This window comes from Ranitomeya variabilis, chromosome 3, assembly GCF_051348905.1.
Source record: "Ranitomeya variabilis isolate aRanVar5 chromosome 3, aRanVar5.hap1, whole genome shotgun sequence".
Lineage (NCBI taxonomy): Eukaryota > Metazoa > Chordata > Amphibia > Anura > Dendrobatidae > Ranitomeya > Ranitomeya variabilis.
In genome coordinates, this window is record NC_135234.1 from 201,154,776 (window position 1) to 201,178,468 (window position 23,693).

General features: G+C 44.7%; 1 protein-coding gene across 2 annotated transcripts in view; it reads right to left on the reverse strand.

Moving 5' to 3' along the window:
- The window catches only part of LOC143818063 (omega-hydroxyceramide transacylase-like), a 144,107-nt gene extending 130,394 nt beyond the window's left edge, over positions 1–13,713 (reverse strand). For both annotated transcript variants that reach the window (XM_077299492.1, XM_077299493.1), the window contains exons 1-2: positions 13,409–13,713; positions 4,803–5,035 (exon numbers count right to left, since the gene is read on the reverse strand). In XM_077299492.1, coding sequence (XP_077155607.1) covers positions 4,803–5,035; positions 13,409–13,601 — 426 coding nt within the window. In that variant the 5' untranslated portion in view covers positions 13,602–13,713. The remainder of the gene's footprint in view (positions 1–4,802; positions 5,036–13,408) is intronic.
- Between the last annotated feature and the right edge of the window lie 9,980 nt (positions 13,714–23,693).

Consider the following 23,693-nt stretch of genomic DNA (forward strand, 5'->3'; position numbering starts at 1 on the left):
AGCGCGTTCAGCACCTTCCATGACGTCACAGCTTCTGATTGGTCGCGTGCCGCTCATGTGACCGCAACGCGACCATTCACAAGCCGCGACGTCATCCCTCAGGTCCTAAATTCCCTTCTAGGAATTTAGGACCTGAGGGATGACGTCACGGCTTCTGATTGGTCGCGTGGCGGTCACATGAGCGGCACGCGACCAATCAGAAGCCGTGACATCATGGAAGGTGCTGAACGCGCTCATTTTAAGCAAAGAAGGCTGCCGGTTCACAGCGGTAAGGTCCAGGCTGCGTCGGAGAGGTGAGTATATCAATATTTTTTATTTTAATTCTTTATTTTACACATTAATATGGATCCCAGGGCCTGAAGGAGAGTTTCCTCTCCTTCAGACCCTGGGAACCATGAGGGATACCTTCCGATACTTGAGTCCCATTGACTTGTATTGGTATCGGGTATCGGTATCGGATCAGATCCGATACTTTGCCGGTATCGGCCGATACTTTCCGATACCGATACTTTCAAGTATCGGACGGTATCGCTCAACACTAACCAGAGCCTTATCTGGGCCAAAAGGGCCAGTGCTTCCATCGAGCAGATCTGCTACCTGATCGTCGGTCCATACCTTTACTAAGCATTACAGATTACACCAAAGGCCTCTTTCACACTAGCGTCGTGCACTGCACGTTGCTATGCGTCGTTTTACAGAAAAAACGCATCCTGCAAAATTGCTTGCAGGATGCGTTTTTTCTCCATAGACTTTTATTAGCGACGCAGTGCGACGCATTGCCACACGTCGCAACTGTCATGCGACGGTTGCGTCGTGTTGCGTCGGACCTTCGCCACCAAAAAACATTGCATGTAACATTTTTTGGTGCGTCGTGTGCAGCATTTCCGACCGCGCATGCGCGGCCAGAACTCCGCCCCCGCCTCCCCACACATCACAGTGGGGCAGCGGATGCGTTGTAAAACTACATCCGCTGCCCCCATTGTGCGGCGCTTTCACAGCTAGCGTCGGTGCGCTGCAACGTCGCATTGCGACGTGCAGTGCACTACGCTAGTGTGAAAGTAGCCTAATGTCTATAAAAGATCTAGTCTTCAGCAGGAAAGTCCTCCAGGCTATTGTTCCTCCCTAGCGTTATTATTTGGCATTTCTCCTGTGGTGCTGTCATGGAGGGGATTAGAGAAAATAGAATTACATAGAATGACAAGCCTACAACCTGCAGTAACCACCGATCAACCAAACCACTGCACGACGAGCTCTATCCTCACCTACTGTATTCTCACCCATCCCTTGTAGATTGTGAGCCTTCGCGGGCAGGGTCCTCACTAGTGTTGAGCGTTACCGTCCGATACTTGAAAGTATCGGTATCGGAAAGTATCGGCCGATACGGCAAAGTATCGGATCTAATCCGATACCGATACCCGATACCAATACAAGTCAATGGGACTCAAGTATCGGACGGTATCCCTGATGGTTCCCAGGGTCTGAAGGAGAGGAAACTCTCCTTCAGGCCCTGGGATCCATATTAATGTGTAAAATAAAGAATTAAAATAAAAAATATTGCTATACTCACCTCTCCGACGCAGCCTGGACCTTACCGAGGGAACCGGCAGCGTTTGCTTAAAATGCGCGCTTTTACTTCCTTCCGTGACGTCACGGCTTGTGATTGGTCGCGTGCCGCCCATGTGGCCGCGACGCGACCAATCACAGCAAGCCGTGACGTAATTTTCAGGTCCTCAATGCCTAATTCTAGGCATTCATGATTTTAAAATTACGTTCCGGCTTGTGATTGGTCGCGTCGCGGTCACATGGGCGACGCGACCAATCACAAGCCGTGACGTCACGGGAGGCAGGAGACGCGCGCATTTTTAAAATTACGTCACGGCTTGTGATTGGTTGCGTGCCGCCCATGTGACCGTGACGCGACCAATCACAGCAAGCCGTGACGTAATTTCAGGTCCTGAATGCAGAAATAGGCATCAGGACCTGAAATTACGTCACGGCTTGCTGTGATTGGTCGCGTCGCGGCCACATGGGCGACACGCGACCAATCACAAGCCGTGACGTCACGGAAGGAAGTAAAAGCGCGCATTTTAAGCAAACAACGCTGCCGGTTCCCTCGGTGAGGTCCAGGCTGCGTCGGAGAGGTGAGTATAGCAATATTTTTTATTTTAATTCTTTATTTTACACATTAATGTTGTTTCGATACCGATACCCGATACCACAAAAGTATCGGATCTCGGTATCGGAATTCCGATACCCGCAAGTATCGGCCGATACCCGATACTTGCGGTATCGGAATGCTCAACACTAGTCCTCACTCCTCCTGTACCAGTTATGACTTGTATTGTTTAAGAGTATTGTACTTGTTTTTATTATGTATACCCCTCCTCACATGTAAAGCGCCATGGAATAAATGGCGCTATAACAATAAATAATAATAATAATAATTACACTTACTGCTAATTCTGTTTCTAAGACCCTCCATGACAGCATGGGTAATTCCTCCCCTAAGAAACTTTATGCTCACTTGATTCCTTGGTGTTAGTAAATAATTCAAGTATTCATACTGTGAGGTCCTTGCGAAAACACTGAGGATGGAGTGAGGTAGAGGGCTATTTAAACCTCTTGCTTCCTGTCGCTAATTAGGATGGGGAGGCTACCTCCTCTGGTGCGGTCCTGAAGCGTCTTAGCAACTCAATTACCAGTAAGTGTAATTCTATTTTTTTATGTTGGGCTGCTGTCACACACTAAGATGCTTTTTATTACAAAAACAAGTTTTTGCATCCCCATATTTTGATAGCTATAATTTGTCCAGATTTCTGCCCACAGAGTCATGGAAGGGCTTGATTTTTGCAGGACGAGTTGATGATTTTACGGATAACATTTTCGGTCAGATGACATTTTTTGATTGCTCTCTTTTCTGATTGTTTGGAGGCAGAATAAACAAAAACTATAAATTCAGGAATCCATTTTTTATTCAGTTCCACGTGTGATAAAATCGATGAAGCTGCTTTATTCTTTGGGTCAGTATAATTACAGCGATATCACATTTATATTTTTTTTATGTTTTGGCACTTTTACACAATAAAAACTATTTTATAGAAAAAATATTATTTTTGCATTGCTTTATCCTGAGAGCTATAACTTTTTTTTATTTTTCTGCTGATGGAGATGTATGCTGGCTTGAGTTTTGTGAGACAAGATGACATTTTGAGTGATACCATCTTGACTTCCATTGTCCTTTTTCATAGCGTTTTATTCCACTTTTTGTTCGGCTGTCTGATAATAAAGAATAGTTTTTTGCTTTTTTATAATTTTTTTATGGTGTTCACTGAAGGAGTTATCTAGTGGGACAGTTTTATAGGTCGGGTCGTTCCGGACGCAACAGTACCAAATGTGTGAACTTTGTTATTTATTTTTCATAAAAATAATGTATAAGTACAATGTATTTTTATTTCTATTACTTTGCGATTTTTTCATTTTTATTTTTTTCCATTTTTTTTTACTTTGTTTTATGGGACTTTCACTTTTTTAATGCTGATTGCTTCCGATTGCTTATAAAGCATAGCAATGCACGAGTATTGCTATGCTTTATAGACTGTCAGTACTTCAGTGACACACAATGCTCTGAGGCATGGTGTACCAAGTTTTTTAGCTCTGGTGACCCGGATGTCATCACGACAACAATAGGTCACTATGTCAACAATCGACCTCGTGATGATGTCTCGGGGGCTCTGATTGAAGGGCAGAGTGATCTCCCACCCCCTGCCTACCTTCCATGTAGTGGATTAAACTGCGGAGAGCGGTGCGGGCACCAATCCTGGCAGTGAATGCCGGGTGTCAGCTGACATATCAGTTGAACACCTGGCGGTGATTGTCCCTGCACACCCGCCTGAAATTTCTCATGGAAACATGGCTTCAAGTATTACTTTGTAAATGGTTAAAGTATCCTGCTTCCTGGCTGAATAAACAGATCTTCTTTGCCCACCAGCTGTCCAGTTCTCCGAGTGCTCGCCTACAGCCATGCTTAGTTTCCCGAATTAAGGTTCACTGGTGATCACATAGTCTGAATCCTAGTCAGACTCAGAACCGTGCCGCTACAACACAGTGATGACAATGTCTGAAAAGTGCTGTGGAATATGACAAGACTCTAAAAGCAAGCACAATAAATGGTCTTCAATAGTGAGTGGTAGCCATTAAATAAGCAAACAGTGTAACTAAAACATCTACAGCTACAAAAGTAAACCAAGCTTAGGGTTCGCTCACACTCGGGTATAGCATCTGAGGATTCTGTCATGAGAGAGAATCAGATGCTATATGCAAATGACCCTCAGCTCAAACTCTGCTATGAGCGCGAGTCGAGTGTCATTTTACAGTGATCAATTCTCTCACATGCGAGAATCGGATCACAGGTGCAGATAAGATGGAAAACTTAATTTATCCATCTTCTCCATTGTGTGAGATGGCGTATATCGCACTGCACCCAGATGACATTTGAGTGCAGACCGATGTTTTGCACGCACTCTTAGACTTGCATGGGTGTGCAACGTCCGATATACACTGACAATTGCAGCATGCAGAAATTTGTTTTCTAGTCGGCACTGACCCATAGTATAACAATGGAGCAAATGCTATCCAATGAAACATCAGACAGCGCTTATCCGAGTTATAAAGGTATATGCTGGCTACTCGCCAGTGTGAGCGAACCCTTAAACAAATGTTTGCATTTGGTGGTAATATGTAACCCAAAACTAGATTGCTAGTGAGAATTTATTTTAAATTAACGAGAAGATTCAATATTCTACCTGTATGACTTCATCTTTGGACTTGAAATCAGAAACCAATATGTTTTTTCCATCTGATAGGCGCGTCAGAGCAACGTTGAGTCTTCCTGTTGCAACCAGATGTGCGTTGTCAGGCAAAAAGTTTAGAAGAGCTCTTCGAAAAATTGTTCCCAAATTAAAGGCTCCAAAAAATGGGCCAAATATGGATTTCCTAGCTTCAATGGCTGCATCTAATATTATGTTCTGTAACTCATCTGTAAGAATGTAAGGAACAAAACAAAAGAAATGTATAACATTAGAAAAATAATCGTAAAGCATAAGAAATGTCAAAGGATACTAATTTATCAAAGATGAACCCTTTTTTATTCCAGATATTTTTTTTGTGCTTTTGCTTTTTTCGGCAGCTCTTCTTCAAAGAGCCAAATATCTGTCAATTTAAAGTTTCATAGACTGCATGTGACATACACAGTATGTCAGTGTCAGGAAGGAGTTAATTAGGTTTGCACCACTGTGCTTCAACAGTATTAGTTACAATTTGCTAATCCTTGGTGATGCCGATGCTGGGACCCCCACTGATCACTAGAGCAAGGGTGTCCTAAAAACACCCATATGTTTTAGGGTGCTTCCACATTGTGTTCAGGTACCTGTTCGGTGGCCCTGTCAGGGCTTACGTCCGAATCCCCCGTAAAACGGTATGTGCCAATGGGGCGAAAGAATATAATGGTGCTGACAGAGAGAACGTGCGCACCGCCATGCATCATTTTCGTACACATACGCCTACTGGAGACCGGACTCTCAGTGAAAACAAAAGGATCAGGTGTACTGAAATTCAACATGTCTGACCCCTTTCGGGAGAGTCAGGATGTTGTAGTTTGTTTACATGCTATTTGTTCATACCCTGCTATGCCCGGTATACTGCCTATAACCAAGCCCAAGTTGTGGGTGTAGTCAGCCGTCATTGGTGATTTCATCATAGTAAACTCTATATCATACCATCCATACCAATATTCCCAAAATGACTACTTTCATAGATTTGCTCTATGTTATTCAATTGCTTAATGTTCTACAATGTGAAACCACTAATTTTGTAACTTGTAGTTTGTGCTTAGTTTACACACAGGTCAGTGACACGGGGTCATTTGTGATAATTGGCTGGATGAAGAGAACAGGAAGCAAATATTTTATATAATCTGGGACATTTGTATCTTACATAACATTACTGTATAAAATTCTTAGACAGAACACGACTATGTCAATGCTTGGGATGCACTATTTACTGACACAAATGAAAGGAAGTTTACAATTTCCATACACACAATTCAACACAAGATCATGTAGGTTCACTGAACTTTAATGCTATGTGCCCATGATGAGCTTTTGGCAAGTTTCCGACGCAGCATCAAAAACACAGCTTCTTACATTTATAGCAAAGTGGATGGGATTTATGGAGACTAGGGTTGAGCGAAACAGATCGGACATTTTCAAAAGTCGCCGACTTTCAGCAAAGTCGGGTTTCATGAAATCCGACCCGATCCCACTGTGGGATCGGCCATGCGGTCGGCGATCTTCGCGCCAAAGTCGCGTTTCATATGACGCTTTCCTTGCCATTTTTTCAGCCAATGAAGGAGTGTGGGCAGCGTGATGACATAGGTTCCGGCTTGCCTTGTGTGGCGTCACAGGGGGTAAAACCGCCATCTTAACGTTTGGGATATAGCGATTTGCACAGGGGGGAGGAGGAGGGGGAGGAGGAGGAGGAGAAGGAGGGGGAGGGGGAGGAGGAGGAGGTTGTTTCGTGTTTCGGTCGGCCCGAAAGGCTACGTTCTCATGTAGAGTTTTTGGTGAGTTCTTTAAGCCGTGTATTTTCAAAAAAATTGAAAATCTGTAACATCAAAAAACTCATCATGTGAATTTAGCCTTAGATGAGGAAAGTTTGCAGGTAAAAAAAACCACATATGCACTTTTAGTGCATTTCTGCGGTAGATACACATCAAGAATGCATGTAACAAAAACAAAACAGCTTTATTTAAAACATGATGTACCAACAAAAGACAAAAAAAGCGCATGCAAAAAATGCAATGAAAGAAATGCAAGTAACCTAATTTACTTAAGGGCGTGCGTGCACACTTTGAGTATTTGATAAGTTTTTGACCTCAGCATTTGTAAGTAGAGATGGGCAAACCTGAACATTAAAGTTTGGGTCCATACCAAACAACTAACATGAATTTCACCAGGAAGTCTGTGTTACTGTTTGGGTAACATGACAGCGCAAGAAACACCACTGACACAAATCCACGATAAGATCATTACCACTGCTCAGAGCGCTGTAGTTCGCCCACTGTCAGATGACAGCATGAGCCCGCAGTTGTTGCTGGAGGTAATAAGTTTACCTACGGTCACAGGCGTCAGCTGATGGGACCAGGTCCGCCATCAGTGCATTAATGCAGTGACCCATGTTACAGCCAGGGGGCGCTGTAGGTGCAGATGTATCTGTAATGGTGATAATGAAACAGTGTATGTGTTGCAGAGGGAGTCTGCGATGTAAGCCTGTAGTATTGTTGTTCTGGGACCTGTAGTCCCACAAGTATTTGTATAGTTAAAAGGGAGGCTTGCAGGGTTAGTTGGAGAGCTGGGCGGGACTGGCTAACCACACACGCACTCCTCCCACCTATGAGGGTAGTTACAAGTACATAATGTGACCTGGGTTTGGGTCACATGTTGAGAGTGTATGGACCTGAATGGCCAGAGTGTGAAGTCCTGGATGGCCTGTGTGTTGGAATATCCTGGAGTGGACTGGATTCCTGGAAGCACCTAGTGAGGCTATGGACTGAAGGCCTGTGTGTTGGAATTGCCTGGGACTGGATTTTCTGAATAGCGCATGGAGAGGCCAATGGTCAGAGTGTGAGGTCCTGTGGATAGCCTGTGTTGGAATGTCCTGGAGTGGACTGGATTCCTGGAAGCACATGGTGAAGTCATGGACTGAGGGCCTGTGTGTTGGAAGTGCCTGGGACTGGACTTCCTGAATAGCACATGGAGAGGCCGTATCTGCAGAGCCTGTGATGGCTACTGTGTTGGGAAAGCTACAGTTCCATCTGCGGGTCTGGACTATCTGAAGTGCCCTAGTCACAAGGACGGTGATCCCAGTTCCACAGCTTCCCTGGGAACCAGGACTGACAGGAGTCAGTGTGTGGAGCAGGAACTCCTGTAAGGTAACTCCAGATAAAGGGGTTTATGGGCAGAGAAGTTTCTGCCATTGGAACAGACTGTCAGTGCTTATGATGTTCCGTCGATGTAAATAATGAACTGTTCGTGGTGCGGTTTATGATGTTAAATAAACCGGAATAGACTTTTTGTGAGAAAATGTGCCAGAGTGCTTTAATCCCATTGCCAAGCAGGTGTCCCCCAACGCATTCAGAGAGCGCTATCTCACAGGACCGATGAGCAGAGGGGGCCCACACCGGGCCCCGTCTCTTCTGCTCTTCGGGCCCCAGTGGCAGGATTCTGCCGTTGCAGTAACTGAACCTGCTTCCGAGACGCAGGTTCAGTTAAACTCTATTGCCATGCGGGCCCGCAATAATTAAAATCTGCCAGCCAATTGGAGGCTGGCAGCTAACATCAGTGCACACGTCGCCTGCGTATGACGTCAATGTTATTCGCCGGCGAGTGTGCACCTGGACTGTGTTGGGGAGCATTGCCGCAGGAGCATTGCCGTAGGAGCGTGGCAAGGTAAGAAGAAAGGTTTTTTATTTTTATTGAAAGTGGAATGGGGGCAGGATGGGAGACACGGGGGCAGGATGGGAGTCATGGGGCAGGATGGGAGACACAGGGGGCAGAATGGGAGACATGGTGAAGGATGGAGACATGGGGGAACAATGGAGACACACGGGGAAGTATGGAGACATGAGGAAGAATGGGAGACACAGGAGGAAGGATGGGAGACACGGGTGACAGGATGGGAGACACGGGGGACAGGATGGGAGACACGGGGGACAGGATGGGAGACACGGGGGACAGGATGGGAGACACGGGGGACAGGATGGGAGACACGAGGGACAGGATGGGAGACACGAGGGACAGGATGGGAGACACGAGGGCAGGATGGGAGACACGGGGGCAGGATGGGAGACACAGGGGCAGGATGGGAGACACAGGGGCAAAATGGAGGACACAGGGGGCAGAATGGGAGACGGGGGGCAGAATGGGAGACATGGTGCAGGATGTAGACAGATGATGCAGGATCATGGGCAGGATGGATACAATGGAGACAGATGGGGCAGGATCACGGGGCAGATGGGACAGGATCAAGGGACAGATGGGGCAGGATCGGACATCACATGGGGGCAGAATGCATACTCATGAGGGCAGGATAGGAGAACATATGGAGCCAGGATGGGAAAACATATGGCTGGAGCCAGGAATGAGACACACGGGGGCCAGGATGGGGGATATTATTACCATAAGGGCTAAATAAGGGATATTGTTACTGCAGTGATGTATTTATTTTATTTTTTGAGGATACTGTTTTAAATGCGGAAGGCGGCCCTGTTACTGTGCAGAGCGACACTATGCCACTTTTTTTTTTCTTCATCTGGTGTAGTTTAGAAGTTGAGAAATAAGTAATGTTTTCTGCAAGCGGTTTTCTAGCTAACTGTGTTATTTCCTGCAGAGACAAGCCCTGGCTGGAAGTGATGGCTGTCTGTGCTGGATGAAGATGAAAAGCAACGATGAAGGACTTCACCTAGAGAGGTCACTGGTGAGTCAGTGTGTTACCTGTACACTGACACTATACACTGTATACTATATACAGTGGTCCTGTGTACAATGTCACCAGTGATCACTGTATTACCTTTACACTGACACTATATACAGATCTCCTGTGTATAATGTCATTGATCACAGTATAACCTGTACAATATAAACAGTTCTCGTGTGTATAATGTCACTGTTGATTACTGTTTTACCTGTACACTAATATGGTATAAAGAGCTCCTGTGTATGTCACCTGGATCACTGTATTACCTGTACACATTGTATACAGAGCTCCTGTGTATAATGTCACTGATAATCACTGTATTACCTCAACACAGACACTGCATACTAAGTATAGATCTCCTGGATATAATGGCACTTATGATGATATCAGTATTGGTCACCATGTGGCGGTAATATGTGATCTGGACATGGTGCAGTGGTATTTGTCCCTTGTATGTGATATTATTTGGTCACTGTGGTGGTAATATGTAGTCTGGACATGGTGTGTCGGTATTTGTTCCTTGTATGTGATACTATAGGTCTCTACGTGGTGGTAATATGGTATCTGGTCATGGTGCGGTGGTTTTTGTCCCTTGTATATGATATTATTGGTAATTTTACAAATTGAAAAATAAATAAAAATATACCTAAATTGCATTGGATATTTTAATAAATGATTAATAGGATAGAGTAGAGCTTGGCGAAAAGAGTCTACCTTGTCGTGGTGGCGCTTAAAAAAATCTTTTGGCCAAAACAAATGCTGCTAGCTATATGTGTGATCTGGAGATAGGAGCTGTTAATGTGTGATTGGTGAGAAGTGGAGTTTTTCCAAGAGAGAGCGGTTGGGCTGTGGACAGTTCGAGGGGTGGAGGCAGGTTTGGGGTGCAGCCTGGGCGGAGTCTCAAGGGGGCCTCCAAAATTTTGCCAGTATGAAGCACCGAAATTCCTAGAGCCAGCCCTGGATGGGACTACTACTCCCATCAGCTTACAGCTACACAAATATAGAGTATATTGACCAGCAAAAAAGTTCAAAATACTTAAAAGGATGTGACTTTAATAACATAATATATCATAACAGACAATATATCACAGCTCAAAAAACAGAGCTATTTGATTTCGGCCAATGGTGCGCAAGTAAAAAAGTGGTGTTACATTACAGGCATAAGGCATGGAGAAAAGTAATTCATATAGTCAAACATATATGCCAATTACACCTATCAAAGTATTAGTGCATATAAAGTGACAGTGCAAAGTTTTATTTAACCAACAAGGCGATGGCACACTCCCTAATGCTATATAGGTAAATTATGATGAGATTTCATAGAACTTTTTCTGGTCAGTGACCACTCATAAACAGAAACATAAATAAGCAAAGGAGCTATTATTATCATTGGTGGTTCTTACCCATGTCAATGTACATGAATGTAAACATGTGCCCCTATGCGCATTTCGCGTCTGCTTCCTCGGGGGGGGGGGGGGGGGGAGGGGGGGCCAGGATCGGTACATTCCTCAACCTAGAATTTGCAAATATCTAGTGCATGGCCTCATCATCTCCTGCCTTGACTACTTCAACCTCCTATTTTGTGTCTTCCCCTCTAACACTCTCGCACCCCTCCAATCTATCCTAAACTCTGCTGCCTGACTAATCCACCTGTCCCCCCGCTAATCCCCGGCCTCTCTTCTCTGTCAATCCCTTCACTGGCTCCCCATTACTGAGAGACTCCAGTTAAAAACCCTAACCATGACGTACAAAGCCATCCACAACCTGTCTCCTCCAAACATCTGTGACCTTGTCTCCCGGTATTGCCTGCACGCAACCTCCGATCTTCACAAGATCTCCTTCTCTACTCCCCTCTTATCTCCTCTTCCCACAATCGCATAAAAGCTTTCTCCCGCGCATCCCCAACACTCTGGAACTCTCTAGCCCAACATATCAGACTCTCGACTATCATGGAAACCTTCAACAGGAACCTGAAGACTCACCTCTTCCGACAAGCCTACAACCTGCAATAACCACCGATCAACCAAACCGCTGCACGACGAGCTCTACCCTCGCCTACTGTATCCTCACCCATCCCTGTACCAGCCATGACTTGTATTGTCTAAGATTACTGTACTTGTTTTTTATTATGTATAACCCCTTTTCACATGTAAAGTGCCATGGAATAAATGGCGCTATAATAATAATAATAACCAGAAGAAAAAAAGATATGCAAAAACAGGGATCACAGGAGGTATACTACTTTTGCAACTCCTTTTCACACCCCATGCTTGGCCCTGATAAAACAAAGAAGCTTATACTCATCGTGCCAGCGCCATTCCTGAAGTCAGCACTTGCTCTCCCCGGGCTCCTGTGTGGTTGTGGTGACACGTGACCCCGGCGCCCAATTAATGCTAGTGTCACTGTCCCCACCTTTAGACAAATTAAACATGAAGAGGAAGTCTGAGCTGTCACTGATCTCTTACTTCCTCTTCATTTTCAATTTGTTCAAAGGAAGGTGGGGACAGTGACACTTGCACTGATTAGGCACTGGGGTCACATGTCATACAACCGCACTCGAAGCCTAGGGAGAGCGTGTGCCAACACCGCGGGTATGGCATCTACATGAGAGGTGACTACAGGTTTATTTTATCAGGACCAAAGCACATTACCCATGATTCCCAGCACATATTAAGCCATACTGTACTAGAAAACCCAGCATAAGAGGTGATTACATTTGTGTCAAGTCACACTGTGGTAGAGTTCCAAGTAGTGGACAACCCATTAATTTTTATTTTATAAAACAAGCCAAAAGGAACAGTATAAAAACAAAAAAAGCCCAAGGCCTTACAGTATGGACCATTTAACCCATAATAGAGTTATGGCTAAAAGGTCAGCACTGTAAGGCCATACGCTTTTTTAATTGCCAGAGATTGAGAGCAACATTTAAGGGGCTAAACAGCAGTGATTGGAGCAAGCGTCAGAAGCAGCTAGCAGTAGCACATGTAAGCTATACGGCAAAGATGGCACTCGCTGTGTGTGGAGCAGGCTCAGATTACTCCTTACACCCTCGCCCGGCGTAGGATGTACTATTACTGGATGAGAAATCTGGTGCTTTAGTGTAACTTTATATAACATCTTGCTTGGCTTAGTTTACACCAGTATTTCCCAAACTCCAGTCCTCACGGCTCCCAACACGTCATGTTTTCAGGATTTCCATAGTGCTGCACAAGTGAGAGAACTCCTGATACTTCCGTCACCTGTACAATACTAAGAAAATCCTGAAAACATGACCTGTTGGGGTCCATGAGGACTGGAGTTTGGGAAACTGGTTTACACCAATATTTTGTGCACGTTCAATTTTTGAGACTCTCTCCGTACACACCATAGAAACTAATGGAGTATAGTACAGCAGCACGTAGTGTTCCACAGTACATACTAGTCTACGCCATAGTCATAGGACCTAAGTGTCCACATAGTATTAGGTCTGGTCCTGAATTACCCTGTAGATTGTAAGTCCATGAGGGTCCTCTCCTCTTCTCTACCAGGTTGTCCACATGTTTACTTTATTTTATATATGTTATATGTATATTACCTTTTTCTCCATAGAATCAATGGTGCTTTAAAAATAATCTGAAAATGTTTTTTTGTATTTTATATGATCTTTGTGTTTCAATAGCAGATTTTAGCTCACCAACAATCAATACTATAAATTAAGTATCTGATTGACTAGTATCAAACATGTGCACCACTTTAAAAACAAGAACATGAAGTCTCGCCTTTACAACACGTCCGTGCCGGTCAAATATACAGATTTGCCATAATACATGTGCCATAAAGAAGACCAATAGTAGAACAAAGCTGTGTAACTTGGATCAGTGGTAAATGCATTACTTACCAAGATTGACTTGAAAGACTACAGCAGCAGCAACAAGAGACCCCGCTGAGGCTCCATACACCTTGGGTGCGGAGGTCAGTATGTCTGGGGCCAGGTGGAGCAAGGCTTTGACTGCTCCAATCTGGTACAAAGACAGATAGCCACTGCCAGAGAAGGAGAGAGACAGAGGGCTTCTTCCAGTCTCCTGTTCCATGGCATGAAGACAGCAGAGATTTCCTTGTCTGTGTGTACAGGAAACTCACTTCTTTCTGCTTCATGAAATCATTCTCCAGAGAGTTAATATAATGAAATAGAAAGCAGCACTCCCTTCACAGACCCTCTGCGGGATAAGGATCAGAGACAGTCAACAAAGGGTCTCTTTGTAGGAACCGATCACTTGGTCTGCGTGTTGCACAAACTCATTGACAGACTTTCTCCTCACAGTGGTGTCAACTGTTACACAATGAGTACAATAATGTTAGACATTTCCGAAAAAATTAACGCAGAATTACCTCATCTCCATGTTCACAATGGGAAGCTTTCTACTATTACAGTATAGAGTACGAGCACTACGTGAAGAATTACATGGACTTACACGCCTTGGCTGCTATCGATGAGGTTAGTAATAGAGATGAGCGAACCCGAGGATGTCCGTGTTTGGTTGGTTCGAGCAGATTTTTTTTTTTTTAAGTCTGGCTCGGGTCGCAAACTTGACCCTAGACCCAATAGAAGTCAATTGTGACCCGAACATCAGTGCTGTTAAATGGCTATAAAATGGTAGCACTAAAAGCTAGTGGGCTGCAAAAGGATGCCAATAGCGGGTAAGAGCAGGACAATTGCTCTGCAAGCAACGGTGGATAGAAAAATTACTTAAAGGGTTTATTTCACTGTAACAACTATGGTCAAATTGGAGCAAATTAATAACAAAAAAATGTTAAGTGTCCCTACAGAGAGGGAGGCTTGCTACTGCTAGTCCAGTTATAAATGTCAGCCTCATAGCATGGGCAACAATACCCACACAGAACATGGGGCATGATATCCCAAATGTTAAAAAATGTATGCTCCAGTACTGTGTACTGCAAATGCATCTGAGGAAAACCTAGCAGGTCTCAAATCCCAAAGAATTTACCTTGAAGAAATTAGTGTTCAAAGCAGGCAACCACACCTGAACTAGAGCCTTGAGCACCAATCTGGATTAGACGATTATGCAAACTTTTTGTTTTGGTCCCTTAACCCCTTTACGACCTATGATGTATGGGTACGCCATAGGTCGCCCCCCTTGTTTAATGCGGACTCCAGTGATGAGCCTGCAACTTTTCCGGCACATGTCAGCTGATTTCACTCTCTGACAGCGGCATTTAACATGATCGCACAGCCCATCGGTGCCTTGCAGTCATAACAACCTGGGGTCGGCAGAAGACCCATGTGGTTGTCATTTCTGGATCGCTATGAGCTCCACCCTGTCGCCAGCATTCATAGCAGAGAAGCATTTTAGATCATCGGATGATCACAGCTTCTAGTCTCCCATGGAGACTATTGAAGCTAGTAAAACGTGAAAAACAAAAATGTTATAAAATATGAACCCCTTTCCGACCATAGACGTATCTATCCATATGTCCAGGTCGCCTGGTACTTATCGACCCTGGACATATGGATATGTCTAAGCGATTTTGCGCACACAGAGGCTGTACGTACAATCGCCGCTGGATGTCAGCTGATTGCTCATACTGCTCCTGGCACTTTGACCCCCTAAATTCTGCACTCGCAGCATTTTGTGAGCAGGCAGTTTGAAGATTGCTCCTCTGCCCTTGGATTGAGGACCCTGCAATGTCATCGCGGGTGGATCGTTGCCAGGGTGATCTGATGTTTTCGTGACATCTGGGTCACGAGGTACTAGGAAGTTAGTTCATGTGCCGTCTATGATCTAACTAACTTGTGTCTGCAGGGCTGACAGGCTTACCTTGAGTTGCGGTGATGCGCCCTCTGCTGGATGTCCTCATGAACTGGAGCTTTGGAAAAGTTCCCACACTCGAGTTCATATGAGGACATCCAGCAGAGGGCGCATCACCGCAACTCAAGGTAAGTACAGATCACCCAGCTTTCCTTTCAGTACCCGGGGTTTACAGGCACGAGCGAGTGCTTTAGCACAGCTCCTGGCTGTAAAATGATTTAACCCCTTCAGATGGATTTACTTCGTGGGACGTGACAGATCATCTGAAGGTATGTATATTGTTGGTTTATTATTTTGCAGAGCGAGGGTCTTCAGGTGGATTGAGAGAGCAATAAAATATTAAAACAACCTGTGTGTTTATTTCATTAAAATACTTTTTAATAATGTGTGTGTGTTTTTTTTTAACCCTTTCATACAATTGGATTAATAATGGATAGGTGTCATAATTGACGCCTCTCCATTATTAATCTGGCTTAATGTCACCTTACAATAGCAAGGTGACATTAACCCTTCATTACCCCATATCCCACCACTACACGGGAGTGGGAAGAGAGTGGCCAAGTGCCAGAATAGGCGCATCTTCCTGCGCCTTTTCTGGGGTGGTTGGGGGCAGATGTTTGTAGCCAGGGGGGTCAATAACCAGGGACCCTCTCTAGGCTATTAATATCTGCCCTCAGTCACTGGCTTTACCACTCTGGCGGAGAAAATTGCGCGGGAGCCCACGCCAATTTTTTCTGCCATTTAACCCTTTATTTTAGCAGCTACAGCACCCAAATTTTGCACATACACACTACTAACATTAGTAGTGTGGAATATGCAAAAAAAAAAAGGGGATATGAGATGGTTTACTGTATGTAAACCATGTCTCATATCATGTCGGGTTTGTGAAGGAGAAATGAAAAGCCGGCAATTGAATTACCGGCTTTTCACTAACACTGCTGCGTATTTCTCGCAAGTCACACTGCTGGTCCGTGTGGAATCCGTATTTTTCTCGCCCCCATAGACTTTCATTGGCGATTTTTTTTGCGCAATACGGTGACAAACGCAGCATGCTGCGATTTTCTACGGCCGTACAAGATGCCGTACGGATGCGTAATATACGGCAGATAGGAGCTGGGCCATAGAGAATCATTGGGCCGTGTGTAATGCGTATTTTACGGACGTAGTTTATGCGCTCATACGTCCGTAAAACTCGCTAGTGTGAGGCCGGCCTAAAATGTTCTCAATAAGTTTCAACTCAATCTACAAAAAAAAGCAAGTCCCCACTCCTGGTCCGTCATCTGTTATCGGCAATATAGGGGGCTTCCATGTTACTTGTAGCACAAAGGCTCTGGAAAAGTGAAAAGGTCCTCACCCCCAAAAGAAATTCAGCAAATTCTGTGCTCCAAATCCAAATGACCCCCTCCCTTTGGGAACCTACAGCATGCCTAAGCCACATTTAGTGTCCACATGTTTGGCATTTCTGTAGTGATGAGAACCCTCCTAATTTTTGTGTGTGTCCAGAAGGATGAGCTGGGTACTACCACAGACTGGGCTGGTGCATTGTTGCTTCAACGGCAGTTAGTGCATGACGCTGCTCCTTTAAGGCGATAGAAGTTAGGACTCACTAAGGCTACTTTCACATTTCTGTTTTTTGAATCCGTCACAATGCGTCGTTTTGGGGAAAAACGCATCCTGCAATTTGCCCGCAGGATGTGTTTTTTTTTCCCATAGACTTGTATTGCCGACAGATCGCGACGTATGGCCACACTTTGCGTCGGCACTGGTTGCGTCGGGTTTTGGCGGACCGTCATCACAGAAAAACGTTCAAGGTAACGTTTTTCTGTACGTCGCATCCAGTGTTTCAGACTGCGCATGCCCCGCAGGAAATATCGCTCTCACGATCTTTCCTCAACCTGCAGTCTGACGGAAATGTGAAAGCACACACTTCCATCGGTACGTCGCGCCGACGCTTCGTGACGGCCCCGTACCGACAGAAATGTGAAAGAAGCCTTAGAGATTTGCTGTGACGTGTCAGTAGGCTTCATACAGTCTGATCAGAATGTTAACCTAAAAACCTCATGTTCGGATATATATTTTTGCCTAGTGGCATTAGATCAATGTATGATTTTTGGAGGTGCTGTCCATTCTCTCCTTTTTTTAGTACATTTCTGTAGTGATGAGAGCTCGCCTAATTTATGGGTATATGAGTTGGGAACAACGTACTGGTCACTACAAAGGCAGTTTGAAATTTTCACTCAGCAAAATCCAAGGCTGCGTTTCTGGAAAAAAAACTCATGGAGTCAAAATCGTCACTACACCTATAAACTCCCAAAGGGGTATAATTTCCAAAATGGGATCACTTGAGGGAGGATTCTGCTCTTCTAGCACTTAAAGGAACCTGTCACCTCAAATTGGCGGGATATGTAAATGCCTTTATTCCGGTCCGATGGGCGGCGTTTCGTCTTCCATTCTCCACCCCATCCGTCCCTGTTGTCCGCAATATATTCGAGAATTAGAGTACTTGTCCTCCATAGTTCGCGCGTGCGCAATGCAATCTTCGCTCGCGCATGCGCAGTATGCTTTGCCCAACTGGGGGCAAAGCCAAAAAGCATTAGTGTGCATGTGCCCGCGCACACTATGTCCCGGAAGTATTTCGCTGTGTTCTGGGACATAGTGCGCGGGCACATGCACAATAATGCTTTTTGGCTTTGCCCGCATATGGGCAAAGCATACTGCGCGTGCGAAGATTGCATTGCGCATGCACAAACTATGGAGGACAAGAACTCTAATACTCGAACATATTGCGGACAATAGGGACGGATGGGGTGGAGAAATGAAGACGAAACACCGCCCATCGGACCAGAAAAAAGGCATTTACATTTCCCGCCAATTTGAGGTGACAGGTTCCCTTTAATAGCTCTGTATATGGAGTCCGCAAACTATTATAGAAAATTCTGCACTCCAGGATGCTTCCTGTATAACAGTACTGCTTAGGCCGGCGTCACACTCAGCGCAAGACAATACAGTCCGTTTTTTACGGCCGTAATACGGAGAAATGTTCCCAAAATAGTGGTCCGTATGTCATCCGTAGGCAGAGTGTGTCAGCGTATTTTGCGCATGGCATCCTCCGTATGTAATCCGTATGGCATCCGTACTGCAATATTTTCTCGCAGGCTTGCAAAACCGACATCTAATGGATTTATGTGCTCAAATGTCCGTTAAAACATATATACAGTATATATACACTCACTGGCCACTTTATTAGGTACACCTGTCCAACTTCTTGTTAACACTTAATTTCTAATCAGCCAATCACATGGCGGCAACTCAGTGCATTTAGGCATGTAGACATGGTCAAGACAATCTCCTGCAGTTCAAACCGAGCATCAGTATGGGGAAGAAAGGTGATTTGAGTGCCTTTGAACATGGCATGGTTGTTGGTGCCAGAAGGGCTGGTCTGAGTATTTCAGAAACTGCTGATCTACTGGGATTTTCACGCACAACCATCTCTAGGGTTTACGGAGAATGGTCCGAAAAAGAAAAAAAATCCAGTGAGCGGCAGTTCTGTGGGCGGAAATGCCTTGTTGATGCCAGAGGTCAGAGGAGAATGGGCAGACTGGTTCGAGCTGATAGAAAGGCAACAGTGACTCAAATCGCCACCCGTTACAACCAAGGTAGGCCTAAGAGCATCTCTGAACGCACAGTGCGTCGAACTTTGAGGCAGATGGGCTACAGCAGCAGAAGACCACACCGGGTACCACTCCTTTCAGCTAAGAACAGGAAACTGAGGCTACAATTTGTACAAGCTCATCGAAATTGGACAGTAGAAGATTGGAAAAACGTTGCTTGGTCTGATGAGTCTCGATTTCTGCTGCGACATTCGGATGGTAGGGTCAGAAATTGGCGTAAACAACATGAAAGCATGGATCCATCCTGCCTTGTATGGAGCATCTTTGGGATGTGCAGCCGACAAATCTGCGGCAACTGTGTGATGCCATCATGTCAATATGGACCAAAATCTCTGAGGAATGCTTCCAGCACCTTGTTGAATCTATGCCACGAAGAATTGAGGCAGTTCTGAAGGCAAAAGGGGGTCCAACCCGTTACTAGCATGGTGTACCTAATAAAGTGGCCGGTGAGTGTATATATATATATATATATGTCATTGAGACACATATATATATATATATTCTGTATTTATATTTAATTCAGCGCGATATATGTGAAAAGCCGGTAATTCAATTGCCGGCTTCTCATTTCTCCTTCCCAAACCCGACAGGATATGAGACATGGTTTACATACAGTAAACCATCTCATATCCCCTTTTTTTTTGCATATTCCACAGTACTAATGTTAGTAGTGTGTATGTGCAAAATTTGGTTGCTGTAGCTGCTAAAATAAAGGGTTAAATGGCGGAAAAAATTGGCGTGGGCTCCCACGCAATTTTCTCCGCCAGAGTGGTAAAGCCAGTGACTGAGGGCAGATATTAATAGCCAGGAGAGGGTCCATGGTTATTGGCCCCCCCTGGCTACAAACATCTGCCCCCAGCCACCCCAGAAAAGGCACATCTGGAAGATGCGCCTATTCTGGCACTTGGCCACTCTCTTCCCACTCCTGTGTAGCGGTGGGATATGGGGTAATGAAGGGTTAATGCCACCTTGCTATTGTAAGGTGACATTAAGCCAGATTAATAATGGAGAGACGTCAATTATGACACCTATCCATTATTAATCCAATTGTCTGAAAGGGTTAAAAAACACACACACACACACACATTATTAAAAATTATTTTAATGAAATAAACACACAGGTTGTTTTAGTATTTTATTGCTCTCTCAATCCACCTGAAGACCCTCGCTTGGCAAAATAATAAACCCACAATATACATACCATCCGAGGATCTGTCAGGTCCCACGATGTAAATCCTTCTGAAGGGGTTAAAACAATTTACAGGCAGGAGCTGCGCTAAAGCACTCGCTCGTGCCTGTAATCCCTGGATGCTGAAAGGAAAGCTGGGTTGTCTGTACTTACATTGAGTTGCGGTGAGGCGCCCTCTGGTGGACAAACGCAGCATGCTGCGATTTTGTACAGCCATAGAAAGCCGTATAATACGGATCCGTAATATACGGCTGATAGGACCAGACCCATTGAGAATAATTGTGCCGTTTGTTTGGCGAGTTTTACGGACGTATTTTCTGCGCTCTTACGTCCGTAAAACTCGCTAGTGTGATGCCGGCCTTAGCCATATGGAAAGACTCGGGAGGGACGGATTGCTGTTTGCAAAAAGCGCTCCGCCCCTCCCGAGTCTCACCATATGGCTTGGCAGTACTGTACAGCCACATATGGGGTATTTCTTCATTCAGCAGAAATTGTGGGAAAAATTTTGGAACCATTTTTACCCATTTCCCAGTGTGAAAAAAAAAATTTTGTACTAAAAATGTAATTAATATTTTTCTTCATTGCTCAATGGTATAACATTCTTTGACCCACCTGTAGTGTTAATATGATCACCACACCTGTAGGAGAATTCATTAAGAGGTGTAGTTTGTAAAATGGGGGGTTCTGCTGTTCTGGCACCTCATGGGCTCTCCCAGTGGGTCATGGCACATAAAAACCATTACAGTAAAATCTGGCGCTCCTTGCCTTCTGAGCTTTGCACTGTGCCTGAAAAATATTTCCCGATTACATGTAGGGTATTGGTGCACTCAGGAAAAAATGGACCTCAGTTTGTTGTAAAAAAAAAAAATTCCTATTAGCCTTTAGAAAAATGAAAAACCTGGGGCTAAAACAACATTTTTGAGGAAAATTTTATTATTATTTATTTATTTATTATTTTCACGGCTCAACGTTATAAACTTCTGTGAAGCATCTGGGGGCTCAAGGTGCTCACCATGCATCTAAATACATTCCTTGAGGGGTCTATTTTCCAAAATGAGGTCACTTGTGGGGGGTTTCCACTGTTTAGGCACATCAGGGGCTCTTCAAATGGGACATGACATGTGCTAATGATTCCAGGAAATTTTACATTCAAAAAGTCAAATGACGCTCCTTCCCTTCCAAGCCCTGCCGTGTGCCCAAACAGTAGATTTCCCCCTCATATGGGGTGTCGGCGTACTCAAGAGAAATTGCACAACAAATTGTATGGTGCAATTTCTCCTGTTACCCTTATGTAAATGTAATATTTTGTGCTAAAAACATATTTGTGAGGAAAATGTGATTTTTTTAATTTTTACTGCTCAACGTTATAAACTTCTGTGACGCACCTGAGGGTTCAAAGTGCTCACCAAATAATTAGATCAGTTCCCTGAGGGGTCTAATTTCCAAAAGGTGTCACTTGTGAGGGATTTTCACTGTTTAGGCACATCAGAAGTAGAGATTAGAGATGAGCGAGTGTACTCGTTGCTCGGGTTTTCCACAGCACGCTCGGGTGACCTCCGAGTATTTATGACTGCTCGGAGATTTAGTTTTCATCATGACAGCTGAATGATTTACAGCTACTAGCCTGCTTGATTACATGTGGGGATTCCCTAGCAACCAGGCAACCCCCACATGTACTCAGTCTGGATACTAGCTGTAAATCATGCTGCTGAGGTGATGAAAACAATCTCCAAGCAGTCATAAATACTCGGAGGTCACCCGAGCGTGCTCGGGAAAACCCGAGCAACGAGTACACTCGCTCATCACTAGTAGAGATGAGTGAATTTGCTCGGGTTCACTCTTATTCGGCAAGCTATGGCACTTGCCGAATAAGCTGCAGCGGGAACCCGGCTTCCTGATTCGCTCTGGCTGCATGTGTCGCGGCTGTATCACAGTCACGACACATGCATGGAGAACCCAACACACAGGCTCTCCATGCATGTGTTGTGACTGTGAGGGTGGAGCCGCATATTCATCACTGTAATGAGCGGCACCACGTGAGCCCGCTCATACAGGACAAGCTGCGGCGCTGAGAGGAAGCATCGAGGGAGCTGGGTGAGTATTTTAATGCCAGCGGGCGGGCGCACAGGGGGTGGGAGGCGGGATGTAACCAGGAAATTTATTTTAACCACAAAAAAAAAATAAAAAAAATATTGATTTTTCATTCCTTCTCTCCAGCGAACACTGCTGGGAGAAGGAATGAATTCCGGCTTCAGCACCACATGCTGGGGACAGCGCTTATCTCTAGCGCTGTCTCCTGCACGGTCCGTGTGGTCCTCAGTGGGCACACGGCCGCCGCACGTGTGCCACACTGATGTGCCACGTGAGCACACGGACACGGATAACTCCGGTACCGATTTTTCCGGTACCGGAATTATCTGGACGTGTGAGACTGGCCTAATGTGGTATTCACTACCTTGAGGGGTGCAGTTTTTAGAATGGTGTCACATATTGGTATCTTCCATCATATAGACCCCTCAAAGTGTCTTCAAATGTGATGTGGTCCCTAAAAAAAAAAATGGTGTTGTAAAAATGAGAAATTACTAGTCAACTTTTAACCGCTATAACTTCCTAGCAAATAAAAAAAAATTTTGGTTCCAAATATGTGCTGATGTAAAGTAGACATGTGGGAAATGTTACTTATTATTTTGTGCGCCATATCTGTGATTTAAGGGCATGAACGTTCAAAGTTGTAAAATTGCGAAATTTTCGCCAACTTTCCATTTTTTTCACAAATAAACGAAAGTCGTATCAAATAAATTTTGCGACTATCATGAAGTACAATATGTCCATTTAAGCGTTTCAGAATTATTACTTCATAAAATGACAGTGGTCAGAATTGTAAAAATTGGCCTAGTCACTAACGTGCAAACTACCCTCTAGGGTAAAGGGGTTAACATTACAAAGTACGGAAGAAACTTTGACATTTTGTAATTTCTTTATCCATACCAGAAAAACACGGATGACTAATGGTAAAAACGGACACTGTTGGAAACACCGACAAGTATTTTTTTCCATGTCCGTTTTTAATCACGAACGTGTGAATGAGGCCTAAAAAGTTTTTCACCACATATGTAGGCCAAAATGCTATCATTAACCCCTTAACGACCACCGGTACGCCTTTTAATGGCGGCAGTTAAGGGTACTTATTCCTCAGTGCTGCTTTTTAATGGCGCCGAGAAATAAGGGTATATCGCCCCCCAGCGTTGGAAAATCTTTGGGGTCTCTGTTAGCCGAGACCCCAGAGAACATGATTTGGGTCCGTTCTTACCGTCCCCAGTCTCGTGATCGCCGTTATTCACTGAATGGGAGATTGAAAAAAAAAAAAAAAAGTTTGGTTTTCCATTCATTTCTCTCCCCTCTGATATGATCTAGCATACCAGAGGGGAGAGAAATTGGGCCCCCAGGTACCTCTGCTATCCCTGGACCCTCCGGCTGTCCCTCGGCGTCTTCTTG